Raw genomic sequence first — 22,968 nt, forward strand, 5'->3', positions numbered from 1 at the left:
TACACTTCCTAAAAGAGCTTCCCATATCATAAGCACTATTAAAAGTGGCAATCCCGTGAGAAATAACATCAGGTTTGGAATCTTTCTAAGGCAGACAGGTTGTATTTTCCAGCCACGTGCTGACCCACCCACACTAACCCGTTTTGCTCAGAGCTAGAGCTGCCTCATTCCTAACATAATGCCTGAACAGCAATGTGACTATTAGTTCAAAAAGCAGAGGCAGGATTTTCTTAAAGATGGAGTGAAGCAGGGAAGATATGTAGTTATATGCAACATTCAAAAACTGGAAGGTATTCTCACTTCACTGAAATCAACGGGATTTTCATCACTGGCTCAGTGGTGTCACACCAACCTTCAAAACGCTGGGCACCTGAGATATTCCGTATGTGGGAAATACCTCTAATTATTAGGGACAACATGGAAAGATACATTATGTTATTGTTTTTGACTTAGTGCTTTGATCCAACAACATCTTTTACATGATAAGTGTTGGGTTTCAGTTTAATAAATCCATTTCACCATTTGCTGTACTTTTCCACTGCAGCATGACTAAAATGCACAAGAAGATAGGATGATTTGTGGCTCAAGTAGTTTCTCTCCTCACAATGCAGCTACTCTGTAGACATGCAACAGAGTCAAATATGCTCCATTGTCTCTGGACAGAAAACAGAAGAACAGAAGCTGGAAACTCTGCATATTCACTGCAGGGCCGATTTAATTGTAACAATCCCCAACAAAATTTGGGGTTGGAACTAGTGATCTTTAAGGTCCCTTCCAACCTGAGCCATCCTATGAAAATCAGCAGCCATTTGTGTACGTTTCCTCTAACATTTCTTCTCCTCTCTCAACCTTTCTGGCATAGGATTTGCTTGGGAGCATTCAACAGCTTTCCCCCTCTCTTCTAAGCAGTTCAGCATCACAGCTAAGAGATGCTTGCCTTTAAATCCTTCCTCACAGCAGAAACAAAGCAAAAAAAGCAACAGGCTATCAGTGTGTATTTCAAGAGGGGATCTTTAAGTGGAGTTTAGAATTATATTTTTGGTTAAACAGGAACTCCATGTAGATCTGTGGATCTTAGTATGTGAAAAGATCTCTGCAAAATGCACCTGAGGGTGTCAGGCATCCTTGTTCCTGCCAAAAGCATATGCTGCTGGGAGATTTGGAGGCAGGCAGGCACATACAGTTTCTGGAGGAGGTATGCTGACCATCAAAATTACTGTTGGGAGGAGAGCTGTTCAGCAGAGGGGCTGAAAGGCCTGAGTCCACTCACAGTAATGCTGGTAGATGCAGAAAGTTTTGGAAGCAGGGAGCAGAAGACAGCACTGTTGATGGTGTCCTGAAGTTAATAAGGGGGTTAGACAAAGATTTGTCAGAGAACTGCTGAGAAAAACAGTATTCAAGAAGAAAAACTCGCCGGAAGATATCCACATCAGTGCTAAAATGGCAGGAAAGAAGACTGTGCCTCCATGGTACTGAGATGGGTGAGGATAGCAGGCAGAGGTGGTATTCATCCAGATGGAGTGGAAATGGGGCTAAGTGTTTTGGCTAGGTAGGCTGACAACACATAAATTGCAGTAGTCATTCTAGCAGCTCATAGCCCTGCCATGAGAGACAAGTGGCAGCCCATCTCTGAGTAAATAAATACTAGTAATTCATCAAGTCACGGTATCCATATCTTTCAGAATGAACACAAAGTACATGTTCTTCTCTCTGAGCAGATGTCCTCCCATTTTTCACCTCCCAGTTCAGCAGAAGCATAAAGTATTGAATATATGGCCCTCTAGGGTGTCTTCTATTAATCAAATGTCTGCTTCCTCTCTACTTCAAACACCCAACTTGATTTTATGATTATAGAAAGTTAATCTGAAGACATACTTACCTGCTTTGCAGGTACAAGAACCATCTACTGGTGAACAGATGGCTTCGTTTTTACAGTTGCACACAGAAGAACAGTTCACTCCATATGTCCCCGGAAGACAAGGAGTACCACAATCAGCACCCTGGATTATACAAGAAACAGAGTCTAAAAACTCTTCCAGGAAGATCAGGCAATACAGTTGTATCTTTAACAAGTGACCTAGACATGGGATTGACTGACTGTGATCACTGACTCAGGTGCTACAACAGTCAGAAAACATACAACTCATGACTGTTCTACGTTGTCCTTAAGTTATTCTAAATTTAGCAAAAGGGAGTCCTTTGTGCTGGGCTCTTCATGGCTTCTAGGCCTACATAAAACCACTAGTTTTCTATTAGTCGTTATGAGAGCTTATCACACATAGTGAACAGCACATGGTGAGATCAATGCACGGTATTTTCAGTAATAAGGAAGCCTTTTGCAAAACCAAAACACACTAAGATAGTAGTTTAATAGAAAATAATATGGCTTGTAAGATATTTTTAATTAATTTGGTTGAACTATTATTCCTAGAAGAACAGTCATACTGTAAAATGTTCTCTGTGTTAGTTATAAGGATCCAATGCACAGACAACAGCAAATGTGTAAAAGCTACTGAATCCCAAACTGTAAAAACAAATGTCTTTGTATAGAGTTTCTCTGAATGGAGCATGAGGAGTTGATGCAGTAGGATAATGACTGAAAACTATACTTCCTTTTTTACACCTCAGGAGTACCTCCTCATGAGGAGTAACTCCTCATTAGTACCAATGTCTTATAAAGCAATGAACTTTTCTTTGTTAAAATGGTTTCATTTCAGTACTGAGAGCTAATCACAAATTTTGCCTTTCTAGGGCCTTATCCTGTAACACAGCCAGTGGTACCCAAACACCCTTCTCTCTCCTTTCCTGTGGTAGAGACAAGGCACTCTGGCATCTTGAACAATTTCACACTTAACTAAAGGCAGAGCAGTTGAAAATGGACTGTGAAAGTGAAATGTATTTACCTTAAATCCAGGGGCACAGGTGCATTTTCCAGTCACACTGTCACAGTCAGCACCATTTTGGCAGCTGCAAATCTGCTGACAAGACTCACCATAGAACCCCGGGGAACATGTCTCATTGCAGTAGAGTCCAGACCAGCCAGGCTTGCAGGAGCATTCCCCAGACATAGGGTGACAGCTGCCAGGAGGGGATGAAAAGATAAATAATTCAGAGCTAAACATGACACCAATATTTTTTTCCAGAGAACAAAATGCTGTTATAGATAGGTTGCATAAAGGATCTTGCATTCTATGCATAGAGACAGTTTTCCTCCCCAAACCACAGAACAGAGGGGATATATAAATGCATGCTAACTAAGATAACAAAAAGCAGCATTATACAACAGTTAGACATTTTGGTAGAACACGGAAAGAAAAAAAGATAGATCGTTTTTCTGTGGCTTGCTGAAAACAAACTTCTGTCTTAAAACATAGGTTTTACTATAAAATGCATAACAATAGTTACAAGTATTAATGTGACGAAAGCATTAAATTCCCCAAAATGTATCACTAGGTTTCCATTGTAGGTAAAATGGGACCCTTTTCATAACTCCACCTATATTCATCAGTGTTTTGTCTGAGAAATATGATGCTTTACAAAATTAATATCACAACATCCAATGCTAAAATAATAACACAACATCTGATCAATAGCAAGCACACTCTTTTTTGATAAACCTTTGGTTGAAAAGAGGACAACTAGCAACTTCAGATATACCATCAGACTTGTGACCTTCTGAAGAGTATCTCCCCTGTGTTGGCCATACCTGGTAGGAGACCAGCTGTCCCTACCTGGAACAGCAGTTCCATTGAAGGGCCAGTCAGACAGCTGTTGCCTCATGACAAATGGACATCATCAGCTGTGCTAAGATATATGTGCTGGAAAAGTGGACACAATGGGGTGCTCTGTAGCGCTCTGGCAGACAAAGCACTTGCTTAATTCTCACCAAAGGAAAGCCTGAATATCCAAATCCAATATATTTACAATGGGAAGACTGTTTAAAGATATTTGTCTCCACTGATTGAAGTGAAGTTCCTTTAAATGTGCTGGAAAAAATGTGCCTTCGTCCAGACACATTAAATGATCCATGACAAGAGCCTGATTCTGCAAGACTTGCTGACATGTTGTGTGGGGGTGTGTATTTTTCTAACCATCTGAAAGTTTGAAAAAACACCTACTACACTTATAGGTGATATAAGTAATAACAATGTTCCTTGGAAAAATTGCATCACAACAAGGAAAAGCAGTATTAGTTGCAACTGTTCTTGGTCTCAAGGTATATTATTTCAAACCAGAAATTTCCTGTTGACAAACGCAACCACCTGATAATGTAGTGATGATCACAGAAAGCACGAATTGTAAAGGTATGGGATGATATTATGCCTACATAATTAATATGTCTCCATATTATTGCCTACACTATAAAACTCCAAGAATTTGGGGATTATGAAGAAATTAAAATCTATTTTTAAAAGTATTAAGCTAGTTTGCATAAAGTGAGAGGAAAAGTCTTTTCAACTAAATGATACGTGCAGAATTGGTTCCAAACTCATGGTATTCAAAGTCAACAGTATTGGTTATTTATTCAGCTATAAGTATACTTACTGTGGAATAAACTGAAACAGAACTATTCTCGTACAAAACAAACGTGAGATTATGAAAGCACATGACACAGCAGGAGAATCAGATTTGTACCCTAGTCATAACTCCTTCTTGTAGGCACCCAAGTGACATTTTGGATCCAATTCCCCTGTTTCTTACCAGCAGAGGAATACAGGGACACGCATATGGAAAGATGGTTCAATCCATAACTGACTAGTCATTAGAATATGAATTAGAATATATTTAAATTGTAAAATTAGTAGTACTGTCATTTTAAGACATAAATCCCAGCATTATTTGTTGTTGGCTTTTTTCCCTTCAGGAGAAGAGGAGACTACATGCATGAGCAAACATTGGGTATGAAGCAGACAGAGGCATTGATATTCTGTGCCCCCCAGTGAGTGTTACTAAGGCATACTTGCACATATATTGATTGACACCAAAATTAGTATTCCATAATTTGTAATTAGATGTAGGAAGCTGGAGCACTTCTGAAGCTTTTTGATGGGTTCTCATGCAGTTAGCTTAATTGGCAATAAGATTTATATGTTAAGATAGGGAAATAAAGAGATGTTGAGAGATGCTGCCAGTACATTTGCTCTTATTCCTGGTCTTTTGTTCACACTTTCTAGAAATACAACCTTATTTTATACACAGACAAAAAATATTTGTGGATAGTTGATAATATACATTAGGAAGACTTAGATGAACTTCATCGTTTTCTAGTGATTTATATAGATTCTAAACTGCTACAATAACCTGATACACCGAAATCCTGTATCGATTTATGCAATACAAAATTTCCATGAAAAGTTCTACATGTATGTACAAGCCCATCAGAAAAATGCGAAATTACAAGATGCCTGAATCTTGATTTTAAAAACACCCCCAGACTACCTGGGTTAAGCATGTATCACATCATAAAATTTCCTTCAACTGTATGTTTCTCAGAAAAGGCATAAGACAACAGAAATGCCATTAGGGCTCATGTCAAGAATAAACCCTAACTCCAGCCTTGAACTGTAGGAAATCATTGGTGATCCAGAATGACCCCAGATGATACTACCTACAGGTGTGAACCAGTAGTGAAAGATCTCCAGAAAGAGCTTAACAGAAGAGATCAAATTTAGCTTGGAGATCAAGCTGAAAGCAGTATGCATTCAGTAACACAGGTGTAATATAAATCCTTTGTAAAGCTTCTAAATAAATATGCAACTACAATCTGATCTCTTTAAATTTTTGAAACAATCATTAGGTGTTACTTGAGCAAAGCCATGATGAAACCCAGCCTAGTCGTGTTTTAGCCTAGAATGCTTCTGTAAAAAATGAAGTAGTAATGTTGACAAAAGCAGATCAAGAAGTCTTTTGTGCTCATTCCTGCAAACTAGATTATCATAACGACAAGTTTTAACAAGCCCCACATGCAGTGGGTGTGGGTGGCAGGCACACATTGGTCTGCTCATACCATCTCACAGCACTGCTCCTATCAAAGAAGAGTGTTTTATGTGGTCATAGTCTCAACCAGCTCTCACTCTAGTTTTATTCTTGACTACCTAGTGAAAAGGTGAAAAACCAACAGTGTCACCTAGTCACAGAGAACAGAGGGAAGTCTGTGTCTGATCTGAGCTCTAGCTCAAATCCTTTCATCCATATGACAAGATGTAACAGAGAAGAACCATTTGTAAAAAAATCACTTGACACAAGAGGGTTGTTACCTGCTGCTGTCCTCTGGGCACCTCAAACGAACAAAATCTCTCAAGTACATCTATATCTAACCCTTTATGGAATGCTTCGCTGCTGATATAGCCAAGAACAATGATGGGTATGCCTCTCATTCCCAGGAACAGCTATAAACCAACAGCAGCAATGAAATCCTTGTAGCTTATCCTACCCAAAACATAAATTGACTCAGGTTTTTTTAAAAAAAAAAAAAGTCTGATTGGCAAAGCTGTTCTGATGAAATTTCCTCAATCAATATACAGGAATAGAAGTACATATTTTTGATTATATCATGTATTTGTCCCTTTAAATATTTGAAGAAAATGGCTAGTTACATTCTTGTATGGTTCAACTTACCTACACGTATTTTACAGCAACTTTTTTTTTCTGCTAAGCATTTTTTTAATTAACTTTTATTTCATTTTCTGAGCATTTTCTTATGCAAAAACATAAGCAATAACCTGGGGCTCGAGGCTGACCAACAGCTCCTCCTTGAGAACATCTAAACCAGTGGTCGTACCCAGATGAAAGGTTCCTATAAGTCCCATCAGAATACTAGATGTACAGACACACAACGTTTATTCAAAGAAGGAAATATACCCCCTTTTAAGTAACCTGGAATTACTCACTGTTACGCTGCTAAATGGTTAATGCCATGAAGATCCTTTGGCTACTACCAGCCTAAATATTACTTGTGGTAAGCAAGTAAGGGATGAGGCTATTCCCTGATGTGTTTAGCAAGTTGTCTCCTGGATGACTGATATTTAGTCACAGATGAACATAGCCAGGCACAACTGGCTTCCTAAAAGATTCTCAAAAGCGTAAAGGAACATGTCCACAAAGGAGCTTTCTCTTCCATTCTGTTCCTAAGATACCCTTTGATTTTTCTTATTCGGTGGTCTTAATCATTTCCTGACCTTAGGGGATGAAATGGATATGAAAAATACACTTGTAAAGTCATGAAAATTTTTGTTTTCCCCACTTTTATTATGCCTTTGCAAATGTGCTCCCACATCTAAAGTGCTGTTTTGATTTGTCATATGGAGGTTAAAATGTTCAAAAGAAGACCAACTAACCATGTGCTACTGTTTACATGTGAACATTTGTGATCTGATTTGACCACAAGCTGTCTTGCAGCAGTATAAATGAAGAAACAGCTGTGTTGAACATGAATCAGAAGTAATCCCTGTAATATCAGAAATACTATACACGTAACACATTCCTGTCAAACAAAGCTTCTACAACAGTCTACAGACAAATTTTCAGGAACGCAGCTAACCATAATTCATAACACAATAGTATTCAGTCTGCTAGCATAATTTGAGAGCTGGACAGGTCAGCATTATAGTTCCATTTATTCTTGAATGCATTGCCCAGAGAATAAATGGCTTGATTTTATGTTGAAAACTCAGGGTTTTTTTTGTTTTGTTTTGTTTTTTCAAAAGGCTTTTCAAGTAAATGGGATAAACAGAAGTGCAAGCACACAACTGTGAAAGAGTATGAACGGAAAGTAAATTCAGTTTGCTGTCACACAGTTTGCCAGCAAAAGATATGTTGAACAACTCAGGCAATCCACAAAGTAATTTTTCACAGAGGCCTAGCAGGTATTTCCACATAACTGCTTGAGTGTTTTAACATCGCTTTTAAATTCTGACTAAAGGTTTTTGTTTCATCTGTGAGGAAAATTGCATCTTGTATACAAAGTACAGCACCATTCTATGCAACAGTCAATGATTTCTGCAAATTTCTTCCACAACAGCTTTCAACAGCTGAACCTTACAGTATGCTCACAAAAGTTATATAAGGTACTGTGATTATTAATAAAGTCATGTATATAAACACATGCACAACAACCAAAGTATTTCATCAAAACAATTGTGTTTTGTTATAAGAAAAGAATTGTTCTATAAATATGTTGGCTTGCTTCAACTGACATTCCTCCTTCACAGCTGAAAGATGGTCTCTGAATAGCTAGTCTCTAGATTTTCATAACAGTATGTTCAAGCAGTGTGGAATCCACGAAGACATACAAAACTCAAAAATAGGATTCATTATCCCTGGATGAGGAGAGATGTTAGAAGGTACGCCAACTGGAAAACTATTTTCATTTGATTTCTAGGGATCAGATTTTAAGCTGTTTCTAGAAAAAAATATTTAAGTGAAACAAACAAACAAAAAAGTGTTTCTGAAATCTAGATTTACAGTTGCTAGGACTTCAGAAATTTTTATTAAAAGAACCTACTCCAATTCTTATATACATATAGAGGGGGAGAAGAGGAGAAAGAGAAATGGATTCTCTTCTTATGCCGTATCTCTTAATGTGGTATCTCCATTGATTTCAATTCAGTTACTTCTCATTTACAATATGTGAGAATACTGGCTTCATATAGTGAACAATATAAAGATTTATTCATGTGGTAAATATAAACAAAGGTCATACTTTGCCTTATTTCATGAATCATTGATTGAATATGGAGGTTAATATTAAGATCAAATATAGTTGCAAGCACCAACATTCAGAAGGTCTGCATTGGTGTTTTCTTTCTCGACATGGTTAGAAAATACTAAGCATTCTCAGAAATCTTCAGCTGTTTCTGTTTGCATGAAAGTACATCAGGAAACATTTCTACGTCAGATTTTTATTTTTTTTTTTCCAGATTCTGATTTCTATGTCCTATGCATAGGACTAGCACACTAAAAGGTGTGAAGCCTACCTCCAGGTATTAGGCAAGTGGCAGGGACACTTTTTGTCACATTTGAGACCATAAACTCCCTCAGGGCAAAGCCTTGTTTCGCAACGCTCTCCAGTATATCCTGGTTCACAGAGACAAGCACCACTAATATGGTAGCATTTCCCACCATTCATACACTGGCAGGTCTCGGCACACCGTACTCCATAAGTCCCCACCGGACACTCATCTTGGCATCTGTGAGAAAAACAAACAAACAAAAATTAGGTTTACCTCCCATAAACTACAGTTCGGGGGGATTTAAGGGAAATAGGGTTTATGAGGAATTTCTAACACAGGTCTAAAACTCGTCATAGCTAGAGCAGGAATTTATATAACATTATATTTAAAAGTGTCTGTCTCTTTGGCTTCCTTTGCTGCTCAGTAAGAAAGACTTTAGAACATTGCTTCTGCAGATTTCTCTGGAAAAGGTCTCCCTTCTCTCCAATAAAGGAGACAACATGCATATGCAGATGCAGACCACTGCATTTCTCATTCAAGAAACAGAACAAAAATGAATCCTCCAAAATTAGATCTTAGGTATGAAATGGAATAAATTGTCACTTTTTAAGTGTTCTGGATTCTCAACTTAGTAATACTGTGATCAGCCAGCAGACATCTGTGCCCCTGCACTCAGGCTCGGAGGTTCCCCAGCAACTGCTATCAGCTGACTCCAAAGAGAGTATTTTCTAACTATGTTTGCAAATCTGTGAAGTTTCCAGAATACCTTTATTTTCAGAATTTTACACTAAACTTTTTTTTTGAGGTTGATTTTGTCCTTCAAAAACTCATAGAACAACATAGGAAAATCTTCAAGATCCCCAAATTCTTTCTTTCATCTGACTTTACTTACGTTCATATGTTAGAAAAAAAGCTGGGTTTAACCCATATGGAAGAGTAGTAATAATTTTTGTTGCTCCTTAAGCAGAATGTTTCCTAATAAAGACAGTTCTTCACCAAACCTTTCCCTTTCATTTACAGAGCTTTCAGAAGACAGATGTTTAAGTTAAGTTGTATTTCTTTAATGTTTTACATATTAAAGAAATTTAACTTAATTATCAGACTGTATGTTTAGATGTCCAGTCTGACTACTAAAAAATAATTTCTAATACCCCACTTCTGTAACTTCCAAATCAATTACTAAGCAGTTTCAAAAGTTCGTTTGGTTTCTAAAGTTCATAAAGTTCATTTGGTGATTTTAAGAAACACAATGCAAGTTTATTTTTTTCAGCTTTAACTGTCAATAGTTCTACAGCATAACTAAAGTTTCCAGCAATAAGTACACTTAAAATATTTTATACGTGCATCAGGGTAGACCTCTCAGCTAAACATGTTCATGCCTCGGGGTCAGGGATGACGACATTTCATAGTTTACATGACACAGAAAATCCCCATATTCATCAATGTAAGCATCCTATAAACTATGAATTATGTTTACCAGTCCACAGAAACAAAAAAAATAAAATGGTTAAATATCAAAGCTTCAGATCAGAACATGATGACACTGAAGGTCTGAGGTCTGCTGTCAATTTAGCATGGAATATCACACACATAACATCTTCTGCAATTTGGATGCCTGTAAATTATATCAAGTTACAGATCACTTGATAATATGGCACACTGTTAATGCTTTTATCAGATTATAACCTGCTCATTTCCCCAGTCTTATAAAAGAATCTCCCTGTTGGTCTCTTTCCATTTTTCTTATGCATTTTCTTATAGCATTTTTTTTTTGTAATTATTTTTTCTTTTATGGTTTACGGTTTATTTCAGGAGAGTTTCAAAGACACAAGTGATACAAGACACTGCAACATAACAATTTAGCAAAGCCCTCTGACTGAGGTAGAATAGGAAGAGGTGTTCATTTCACACTTCTGCAGTATTTGCCTCAAATTGATATAAATACCTTGAAACTTCTGGACAACACTATCCCTGCTCAGAGTGGAGCCAGCAATAAAATCCCTTTTACTTTAGAGCTGGAGCATTACACTAAAGTGGACAGCCCTGTCTCAATCTTTCTTAATGTAGTTATACAAATAAAGGTGAGAATGAAATCTCTCCAAATGACAATCAATGACCCCAGGCAAATTGGACAAAATTTAACCTTCCTACATCTTTTTAATTTCATCTTCTTCAGCTTCAAAAAGTTCTAGTTTAAGTTGCATTCCCTTGTGTTAATATGCCCTAGGAGTCCTCTGTTTCTTGCTGTTAGACCAAGTTCCAGGAGTCACTACCACACTGAAATCTCAAACATCATTAAGTTACAAACAAAAGTGAAGAATAGCTTAGCACCTTTAAAGATTGTCCTTTTTGCTGCTGGTATGTCCATGCAGCCAATGCCCACACAATTCTTTTAATACTTCCATCCCTTGCCAATCCATTGACGTGAAATAAGAACCAGCTGTCTACAGCCTTGCTTCTGTCCCATTCCTGCCCTTAGAGTATCTTGAAAAACGAAAGAATTGCAAATACAGCCTGTTTTGCAGGAAAGAGGGAGCTCAGACTTGCAAAATGGATCAAAATACTGCAACCTGTAAGGCATTTCAGACTACAGTCAGATTTTAATTCCAAGACATAAAATTTAACTGCTTTAAGAAACATCAGAGAGTGGTACGTGGATTCTCACATTGATACTCATTTGATTTCCCAGCTGAAATGTGTTTCTTTAAATGCATCTGCCACCTTCTGCACCGTTTCTTCACAGAAGCAAATTTAATTTTGGCAAGCTCTGGACTAATTGTGTCTCTTTTTCATGATTTTGTTTTCCCTTATGCCTGGCATGGCTCTCCCCATGTCCTGTGACCAGTTGAGTGGGAAGTGCATATAGTTATAATACCTACTATTGTTGGCAGAGATCCCCTGGACTGACCCCAGTGATTAAGCTACTGCTGACTTCAGCAAATGAGTTGTGTGCTATTTAAAATAAATGCAGGAAAGCACTTCTTTTATACCTTTTTCCTGCCTTCACAAATGATGTCTTGCTATGTTTTCATTTCTCTGACATCTACTAAAGATTTTTTTAACAGCAAAGTCAGAAAATAATGTAGTTTCAGTACTTTGTTTGAATGGAATACTTTATGAGATAACTCTCCAGCATGCTCATTTTGAAGAGGAGCTGGATGAGCTTTCCTTCCTACTACCACTGCCAAACATCTGCACAAAACCAAGAGCTTCCCACCTTACCCCACAGCCCAAACTGCATTATTCTGCACAGCGCTCAAATGAAGACACACAGGATACTGGCAGCTCTTGTGACACAGCAGAAAAATCCTGAAACTGAGCAAATCTTCACAGAAGAGTAATCATATAGGCTTTTTTAACTTGTGACCCAGCGTCAGCTAAGCAACATGGCAAACATTTCACAAAACTCTTATTCATATCATGGGCATTCTCATTCATCTTTCTAACAGCTTCTTAATTTTCTCTGTTGTAGCAGACCCTTTGCAGTTTCAGCAGTCTCACAAAAAAAAATTTTTACTTACCGTTCCCCTGTGTAACCTGGGCTGCAGTGGCATTGACCTGTTGCTGAGTCACAGGTCCCTCCGTTGTGGCACTGACACTCCTGGGAACAGTTTTTCCCATAACGACCCTCAGGACAAGGCTGACCACAAACTGTGCCCTGTGTATACAGAGAAAAAAAAAAAAAAAACTTAACATCAGGTTTGGAATTGCAGGTCAGATGGACAGTGAAGAAAGGTTCGTAATGAAGGAAGATCAAGATCATGTCACCCATCTAGTCCTGATCTTGGAAATGCCAGGCTCCTCTTCAGCTTTAAACACAGGGTACGCTTCAGCAACGTAGGAACAATCTTCTAGGATTTCCATTTTGCAGGCCAAAGCTCAGGGAAAACACTATCTCTAGGCAACAGTGAAAACACTCAGACATTTAAGACTAATTGATGTCATCTCTTCCCAATTTCTTTATCAGGAGTAGTATACATCAAGACATCCAGAACTGCCCTCCAATGAATAGTGGCTTACAAATCTGTAATTACTCTAATGCCCCAATTATACTACTTCATGATCTTTTTTTTTTTTTCCTGACAAAAGGAAAAGCTCTTTAATTTCACTGAAAGCAGTATATATTAAAAGCTTAGGTAGGATTTCTGCTTCTTTTCCACAGGTTTTGAATTTCTGCACTGCTAATTACATCATTGGAATTAACTGCACCTATGTAGTGATAGGAGTATCAGACTTTAAGACTTTCAAGACGCTAATTCAAGAGAAGCAGATTTACAAGCATCTCAGACAAAAAATACACAGGAATTTTAGCAAACGTAAGATACTACAGAGCTTGTACCTGGCTTCTTTATGCCATCATTACATGAAAAGCAAAAAAGTCTATGCTGACAAAATTGTGTTTCACAAAATCGAAAAATCTAAAACCAGCAACAAGTTATGCTTAAATAACTACAATGGAAAATTAGTCAATGAGATACATAACGAGTAATTTACTAGTTAAGACACACACTGGTATAAAATTTCCATCACTTCTTCATAAGCTATATTGTTTTTTCCATTAGCTGCATTGAGGATAATAAAGAATGTAAAGAATTTATGCAAATATTTTGAGTATTTGCATAAATTTATTTGCATAAATTTATCAATAATTTCTGTTCTTCTATCATGAAGAGGAATAAAAAGTAAAAATTACCATAATCCAAGCTAGGGAGACAGTAAACAGTGCTATTCAAACACACAAAGAGACATCATCCACTTTCTGAAAAGTTCTCCAGTTGGTGAAAAACTTACCCCCACCACAAAAGTCCTCATGTACTGTGAGATAATTAGAAGAACAATAAATGTGGTTTTTTACCCACCATGGAAATGTACATTAAAAAAATTATTAATAAATACAATCGATAAATATTATCTGCAACTGTATTTTAAGAAAATAGTTGGGCTTTTATTACTTCCAACTTTTTGGTCATCTTCCAACTCCATTTTTTTTCCAACTCAGAATTGGCATGGCAGCCTTGTGGTAAGGGAGCCTACAGGCAAGCGAGGAATTTCATTTGTAGCTCAGAGGTCAATTCTTCTTTCCCTACCCACTGACAAAAGGGTAGGAAGTCTAAAGATAATGTCCAAGATCTGACGTTCTATTTCTGTCACCACCATTTAACCATTTAACATGGTACTTTGGTGTTTTCTTGGAAATGTATGCATACCATACACTTGAGAACAAATGAAAAATCCACCACAACCAATGAATAAATTTCAAAAAATTACCCTTTCTCTAGGGAGGTATCTAGGGAGATTATAATCTCCCTAAAGCATCAAATTATATCTAGAAATGAGCACCTTCTAGACCAAATTTAAAGGATATTGTCTCTTCATAGTGTGATTCATGTCCTTAGCGTTCCAGAATCTTACATGGTTAAAAAGGCAGCACAGAACTAGAGGACTTTCAGTAACAGATGGTTTTGCAAGTATTTTATTCCAGTCCCTTAAGCTAAAATACACTTCTTATTACTCCTGGCTACAGGGAGACTGCATTTGCTATACTAATTGGCTATCCATTTCTGATGCTGCCTGAAATCTACAAATATGGAAATTTTATGGGGCCGTGTTGATTTCAGAAAGTGTTTTTACCATCCATCCTGACGGGCAGGCACACTCCCCGGTCACGTGGTGACAGATGCCTCCATTCTGGCAGGGGCACCTCTCCTCACACTGCGGCCCATGCTTCCCAGGGGGACAGAGATCCTCGCAGCTGGAGAGTTGGTGCACAACAGACAACTGTTACTTCAGCAGGCGCCCCAGTCTCCAGCCACCTCTTCATTTTTAATGCTATTGTTACATTTTCTAGCCAAAAGCATGCAACAGAAAGCAGTCCAAAATAAAGAGAAGCAAACTGAATATTCTATAGCATCCATGAAAATGCAAAACAAAACAAAAAAAATACAACTAGGAAACAGACACAGCAATCTAGGCATTGTTTCTTCATAAACATGTTTTTTTCTGCAGTGGTTGGTGTTCATTCACTTCTGCTGACAAAGCTCAAAATATATTCTGCTAGGACGAAACCAAATCACTATCTCAATGCAGTTTTCCAAACTTGTAGCCAAACAATCCTCATGGTTGTCATAAAGAAGCTCCTGCTGCTACTTTTTGTGGCTTTTACTTAGCAGTGCAGATCAAGAGGACTTGAGGACGCACTGAAATACAGTTTGCACAGCGGCCTCTCAGCCAGACCTGCTTCTCTGTGTTACACAGCAGAACGAACACCAACTCAGTGGCAGAATTTACTCCAGACTTTATTTCTCCTGTTAGCACTATTTAAATCCTTAACCTTCCCCCAGGATATAATATGCCCTCTGCTTACAAGGCACCAGTGTATCCAGGAGGACATCTGCACTCTCCAGTCACATGGTCACAGGTGGCTCCGTTTTGACACTGGCATTTTTGATGGCAGTCATTTCCATACGTCCCTTGGTCACAGCGCTCCTCGCAGCGCCAGCCTTTGAACCCCGAGGAACAGTGGCATGCTCCAGTGATGGGGTTGCATAAGGCTCCGTTTTTGCACTGGCAACGGCTGCTGCAGTGAGGTCCCCAGTGGTCAGGGTCACATGCTGAAAGGGCAGAAGTAACACTTTATAGCACTCTTGTAATAGCTCGTGGTAGAGCACTGAAGATACTATGAGTAAACCATAAAAAAAAATAAAAATGAAAAATAAAAAAGAAAAAAAATTATAAACCAGAAATGGTTATGTGGTGCTTCCTCAGCTCCTTAATAGAAATTAACTACTTGGTGTTAAAACATCTGGATGTTACAGTTTTGGTTATCCAACGTGTTGTCACAATCACTCAAGTGCATCTTTTCTCGTCTGCCCCAATGCAGCCCATTAAACCCTACAATCAAACCAGGCAGGATATTTCAGCATCAAAAGAAAAAACACATTGTTTAGGAAGAAATTTTTCTTAAGTGACAAACATGGGAATTCTGTAAATAGCCGGAAGATTAAGGTCACCCAGAGTTCAACAGGAATGTGCTAATCATATGGTCAAATGACCTGGTTTTATTTTTATGTTCTGTTGATAACAGCAATGCAACAGAAAAGCCTCAATTGCAGCTACTGGTAGTCTGGGCTCTCCCCTTGGTGACTGACAAGCATTGTTCTCTCCGTCTTCTCCTGGGGCAAAAAAGCCAGGCAGAGAACAGGCACGCTTTCCGAGAGTAAGACAACGTAATTCAAGACATCCTCAGGGTAGGAATTATTGAGCTATGGGAGCTGTTCACTTAGGCTACACAAATAAAAAGGGATTAAGGTCTTTTAAAGAATCTTTTCCTTAAGATCTTTTTTTTCTCCAGTAAAGGTCACAAGAATGCGCATGCTTAATGGAGATATTGGTAGCAACTAGACGCAAGAAAATGCAGAGCAACCTAAAGCATTGTATGTATTATAAGCACTCAGCAGTACTTTCAAACTGACAGAGTGACTGTCCATCTGATTACTGCCAAAGTTTCTCCATTTACCTATTTGAAGATGCTTATTTTCTGTTCTGAACTATACACACAACACACTGCTGTCTGTGGCACACAGCATGTCACAAGATGCCTTTACCCTTGATAACTCGTGTTCATTCAAAACTTGCATATACTTATTTTCAATGTCTGTATGGAACAGAACATGTAATCTGCTTAATCAGTCCTCAAATTGTCCTCAGCAAACTAGATATTTGGAGATACATGTAAGGGCAGTGGGACTTCTGAGACAGTTGCATGTCTCTGATCCCTATACTTTTCTTTACTTAACAGATTAGTCTGGATTCAGATAACAGTCATCCTTCTGCTCCCAAACAAAATAGACAATTTCAATTTCAGTTATTCCTCATGGAATAATAATTAAAACAAAAAAAGAGGTCCTGAGATGTCTGATAAACAGAATTCAGACTGACCAACAGATCATGGATGTTCCCGTGCAGAGCTCATTCAAGGGTGAATGTAGCCTGAACCCACCCTATAATATAAAGACACAACAGACAGTGTTTGGTTGAAAAATTCCAGCTTGTGTTCTTCCACCAACAGCTGGAAATGGTGGAGTCCAACACATAGCTGTTTGCAGAACCAGCACAATGAGTCTCAGAGCCATACAGACCAAAACCATCCACCACGCATCTGCCATTGCATCAGACACCCAGGCACGGAGATTGCCTTGCTAGAGACTGCCTCACTTGTGAAGCATAGGAGCCTTGTACCCCCTTGCTCTTTTTACAGCCCCATCCCCAGTCTGCCTCCCTCGATGCATCCTGCTGACACCTGCAGATTTACTGATGTTTGAGGTGAACGTGCTGTGTCTGTGAACTTGAACCTCTCTAGACTATTTTACTGCAAGAGCATGTACTGCACAGTACATAATAATTTATTAGTTTCCTGACGTGATCTTCACATTATCCTTGCAGGAAATCATTAAAATAAAAAGCATGGTATGGCTGCTAATAGAATTTCCAGTCTCATGACCATTCTCCTGGCAATGGCCAGGTGGGTAACAAATATTGGCTATGTAATTTTTCATTACATCACAACAGTGAAGCACCCCACCAGGATCATGATGGCCGTACCATAGCGTGGCTGCACAACAGTCCATTATGCAAGTTCTGTCACCAGTGTAGTACCTAACTGTGAGTTATGGGCAGAGCTGTGGAGAAATTTGCAGGATTAATGGGAAAAAACAGTATTTTTGAATGAGACAGATAGATCATGTATTTTACCTCTATGTCCATTGACTGCTAATCAATAATGTTCCCCATAGGAAATTAAAGTGATTTGTCAGAAACTGATACGCAGTTTACTATTAAAAAAGAAAAGGGCAAAGGGTAGAAATGTTTTCTGTGGTGAGTTCTGTTTATTTTTAATTAGTTTTTAGAAGTTAATTTTACCAGCTACAATACCAGACTATTTCTGCTGCTTCCCAGTATTCAGAAACTGAGAAAGCTGGACTGGAAGTTGCACAGCTGCTAATCTGGTGGAATGGATAGTGTTTGTGCTAATGACTATCGTCAGGTTACAGACTGTCAGCTGGAGTTTAATCAGAATAGCTGCTCCACTGTCCTGACTGCACCAAGGTCACAGACACGTGCATATGCTAACACTACATGCACACACACACACCGAAGTGCCAGCTCCTGGCTTCTGAACAGAGCTGAGGTTGTACGTCATCTGTCTCAGCAGAGGGTATGCATGAAATAGAAGCAAAGTATAGGGAGAGGAATCCTCTCTTCAGAATGGTTTCAACAAAAAGACAATGCATCTTAGCCCCATTAACTCCTGGGAACAGTCTCAATACTGCAGAAATGCAAAACCCAATCTGTAAACTGCAGTTAATTTGCTGTATTTCTCACATAGAACTTGCCAGATATTGCTGTTTTATGCAGAGTACCATTCTTACAAAGTCACTCTCCTTCCCCTTTTCACATATGTTGTATTCACCCCCATATTTTTCCAACTTAGACAAGACAGCTAGCTGTAACGCTCACTACCAGTTTTTGTAGGAGATTCCCGGGATCCTCCCTACCTTCATCTTACACCACTGGGGAAAAAAGCATCAAAGGAAATGTTTAACAACACTGTGATATTGATGCCACATCTTGCTGCCGTTTTTCTTTTTATACATTATGTTCATCTGGGAGCGTCTTTTTAGCCTCCACGGTGCATGCAGTGCACGTCATACAGTGCTACAGATACCATAGAGAACTTTTCCTTCAAAAGGATGCTCAGTGAAAGCGAAAGCGTGCCTTTGGCAATAGGGACACCACATTGAATAAACCCTCCTGTAAAATAAGCAAGAATGGTTTGAAAATCTAAGATAATACAGTCTGCAGACATAAAGAAATGCTCTCTGAAACTGAGTGCCGAATGGTGATTTTAGGAACAAGGAGAAGCTCAAGGATTCAAGTGAAAAAAAAAAAAAAAAAAAACCACTTTCAAGGAAAAAAAAATAAAATCTGTGACGCAAATTGCTATAATTCTTGGGCCTTTTGTAGCATCTTCGAGAAATTAAAGTTGTGTATTTCCTGTAACTTTAACTCACATAGTTACTATACGAGGCGAGATGTGGTTTTATGCAAATGGTTTCTGTGAGCGGCTGGTGACTTGCAAATTTGGGTTCAGGGAGCCCTGATATTTTATATCACAGAATATTGGTTTCTATAATAATTAGAAGCATATCTGAAAAATTTGGTAACTTCTTTCTGCTCCTTCTAAACAAAGATGTTTTAACAAAATGTGGTTGCATATTTGTCATTTTTTTGTCTTTTTTTTTTTAGTTGATTTCATTTCATTTTTAGTTGATTTCATTGAAAGGCAAAAAAAAAACGTGAATGAGTAAGTATTCTCAACAAGCCTACCTTGATCACCTACTGATCCTACACCTATGCTTCTGTAAAGAATGGCCCATAATGAGAACAAAATAAGGCTATCAAATCAAGTCAAAGAATATTTCAGAAGAAAATTCTCTTTAGAAACTCTGACTTACAACTACCTTTTAAGTATGCTATAGCTCCCTTTATAACATCACATTCAAGTCAGCCAATGTTTTGTTTGTTTTGATATCTGACTTCCTTCTCCTTTAGTCTTTCTTTTTGTCTGATGGGGAGGTAAAAGGAAAAAAATCACAGCAAAACTTTACTTTTCTTACCATTGCTTTTTGCAGCGGTCCTACATGTAGCACCAAGATTTTATTTTAGTTTACATATCTTTGCTTTTGTACAGAAAAATGCTGTTGTGTGTTTCTGGATATACATAACATTGTTGCCAGAACAGAGGAGACCCTTACTGCACAGCAGTAGGCTATCGTATTGTTATGGTCTTTTAAACAACTTAAAACAATATCCCCTTCCACAAGTGGCAGAGACATAGTAAACCACTCTCTCACTGCAAACACAATATTGTAAAGTACAAATTTAAAATAAATAAACACTGGCAAATATGCAGAATTCCTATCTGTCTCTTCAAAACGTCAGCAAAATTTCTTCATATATGTTCAAGGAATCACAGCCTTTTTTAAATGAAAGTTAATTTTCCTCGCTCCAGTACGGAAAAAAAAAACTGAAGCTGCCTGTAATATCTGTGGCTGTCCTTTCTTCATTTCTAGGCTGCCACATCAAGGACAAGTCTAAATCTTTGCGCCTCCCTTTGCATCCCTCCATTGACTCTCAGATATCTATTGACTTGTCCTTACTTCATGGCCTCTCTGGTCTATCCCTCATCTATCATTTCTCATACAGTATCCAAATATCAACCACCACATTTACACTGTCCATGACATTAGCCCCTTTGTTACATTTTCAGACCATTGTCTTTCTTGCTTCTCAAGTTTCCTCTACTTGGCACAGCTTACCACAACCCCAAGCTATAAAACCGTCATGTTGCCCTTCTCCATGTCCCTACCTTATAACTCCTTCTTCCCATGAAGTCCACGAAAAGTAGATGTAAGCAGCAAGTACATTGAAATCTGCATCTGCCATGGTCATTTGTCAGTGTTGCTTCCTTCCTCGTCTCCTACGTGTTTTGAGCTTTGTGTTACTTCTTTTCCTTTCCTTTCCTTTCCTTTCCTTTCCTTTCCTTTCCTTTCCTTTCCTTTCCTTTCCTTTCCTTTCCTTTCCTTTCCTTTCCTTTCCTTTCCTTTCCTTTCCTTTCCTTTCCTTTCCTTTCCTTCAATGACAGGTTCTCTAGGACAGAAGCAACTTTCTATTCTGTATTTTTTCTTGTAGAAGGAGTCTAAGACTACCCTGCAGAAACAGACAAGACGTCCACGAGGGCTCCAGGAACCACCATCACCTACAACTAAGAGTACATCAACTGTAACATACCCTGTTTAAAAAGTATTCCAGTCTTTTGGAGCAGAGGATATAAATAAGAAAAGAGTAGCATTTCTAGGAGTGTCCACAGGTGATTTGCATTATTGGTGTTGGTTCACAAGAAACTCAACGTGAGCCGGCAATGTGCTCTTGCAGCCCAGAAAGCCAACCGTATCCTGGCTGCATCAAAAACAGTGTGGGCAGCAGGGCTGGGGAGGTGATTGTCCCCCTCTGCTCCGCCCTCGTGAGACCCCACCTGGAGCTCTGAGGCCCCCAGCACATGAAGGACATGGACCTGTTAGAGTGAGTCCAGAGGAGGGCCAGGAGGATGATCAAGAGTCTGGAGCAGCTATCCTACAAAGACAGGCTGTGGGAGTTGGGGTTGCTCAGCCTGAGAAGAGACGGCTCCAGGGAGATCTTGTAGTGGCCGTCCAGTACCTAAAAGGGGCGTGTTCCCCTTAAAGGGCTACTACAGGAAAGCTGGGGAGGGACTTTTTGTCACGGAGTGAAGTGATAGGACAAGGGGGAATGGTGTTAAACTAAAAGAGGGAGATTTAAACTAGACATTAGGAAGATCTTCCTTACCCTGAGGGTGGTGAGGCACTGGCACAGAGAAGCTGTGGATGCCCATCCCTAGAAGTGTTCAAGGCCAGGTTGGATGGGGCATTGGACAACCCGATCTAGAGGAAGGGGTCCATGCTGGGGTGTGTGTGGGGGGAATTAGGTGGTCTTTAAAGTCCCTTCCAACCCAAACCATTCTATGACTCTGATTATCAGGGAATAACAGCTACTAACAGCCAAGAATAGACGATGTTAATGAAGCAGACACTGAGAAAACTTTGATGTATCTAAAGGAGTAATCCACTGACAATCTGGCTGTCTTAAACCACTCAAAAGCTATCCATAGTTTTGAATTTGGAATAACTTCTTTTTCCTCAACTACAGAAGTGAAAAAAATGCTTGTCTTAACCTAAATACATGTTAATAGAACTAATATCTCAGATATCCAGTATTAAGTAGAATCTGGTGGATCTCAGTAAGAAATTAACAACAAAACAGAATGACTTTTTATGAAGGCTGTGTTTCCATTCATAGGTGAAATAGCCACTCATCTCATCTATCCTTCTGAGGACCTCAATAAAGAAACGCACACATACTTCCCTTTTCTCCATTAACAAGAGATGCCCTATCTAACTTCCAATTGTCAACAGGAAAAAGGAAATTCAGTTCTAATTCATGTGTTGCATACATGAACATGTGTTCACTCTTTTCCTCAAGGAGAGTGCCATAATTACAATATGAAGATTTGCAAAGACTTGGCATACACCATATTCCGGATTAAAATCTTGTCAGAAAATTAGATCAATAAACTTCTTGACAGGAAAGAATATATATTCTTGATGTAACAGCAGTCAGATCATATTTTATGTTAATACATCATGTAACTTTGGTCTATACAAAACTAAATGTGATAACACTTTATGGATCCTCAATTACTCTTTGCTGATATGGACAGGAAAAGTCATAGCCATGCAGATGCTACTCTTAATGATCTTTATTTCTGAGCATGTTTGTGTTTAGAACAATATCTGTTGATTCACTAAGCAAAAGCCATGACAAAAATATGAAAGTTGTCACTAATGTAAATCCAGCTCAACCTTACTGTAAAGTTTACAGAGCATTAAAACTATTCTCTGATACTATGGTTTGGTTAGCTGTGGATCTATAGTGATGGCATTTTTTTCCCTTAGAACATTCCTGCAGGATAATTAATCTCCCAAGTGGAATTAAAACCAAATAAAATTCAAGTCCTGCTGATTCTGAAATCTATAAATAACCAAGTATGTTCAAACATTGACAAGATGCAATAAGCCCCTAGTGCCAACAACCTGTATGTCAGCCCAGATTGCAAGACAATAAACATGGAACATGACAAACAAAAATTTCAGAGATGAGTCTAAATCGCCAAAAAACAAAGCTGGCTATTCTGAATACAAGAATAAAAATATCCTCTAGAAAAGTTTCAAAGTCTGATTTAATAAAAACATGAGATTATTCTCCATATATTTTTGGATATGCTGTTCTAGCCACCTCAGGATGTTATGAAAATTCATGCACATACATATCAGAAGATAAATCTTTTCCTGCAAAGAATCACTTATAATAATTATAAAATATC

The 22,968-nt window shown here is 38.5% G+C and overlaps 1 protein-coding gene across 1 annotated transcript in view; it reads right to left on the reverse strand.

The window, feature by feature from the left end:
• MEGF10 (multiple EGF like domains 10) overlaps window positions 1-22,968 on the reverse strand; it is a 104,296-nt gene that overhangs the window by 35,474 nt on the left and 45,854 nt on the right. Inside the window, exons 7-12 of the mRNA XM_040541406.1 lie at window positions 15,316-15,562; window positions 14,583-14,703; window positions 12,473-12,609; window positions 8,976-9,188; window positions 2,904-3,078; window positions 1,880-2,000 (exon numbers count right to left, since the gene is read on the reverse strand). Of these exons, the coding sequence (XP_040397340.1) occupies window positions 1,880-2,000; window positions 2,904-3,078; window positions 8,976-9,188; window positions 12,473-12,609; window positions 14,583-14,703; window positions 15,316-15,562 (1,014 nt within the window). The remainder of the gene's footprint in view (window positions 1-1,879; window positions 2,001-2,903; window positions 3,079-8,975; window positions 9,189-12,472; window positions 12,610-14,582; window positions 14,704-15,315; window positions 15,563-22,968) is intronic.

This window comes from Cygnus olor, chromosome Z (assembly GCF_009769625.2).
Source record: "Cygnus olor isolate bCygOlo1 chromosome Z, bCygOlo1.pri.v2, whole genome shotgun sequence".
Lineage (NCBI taxonomy): Eukaryota > Metazoa > Chordata > Aves > Anseriformes > Anatidae > Cygnus > Cygnus olor.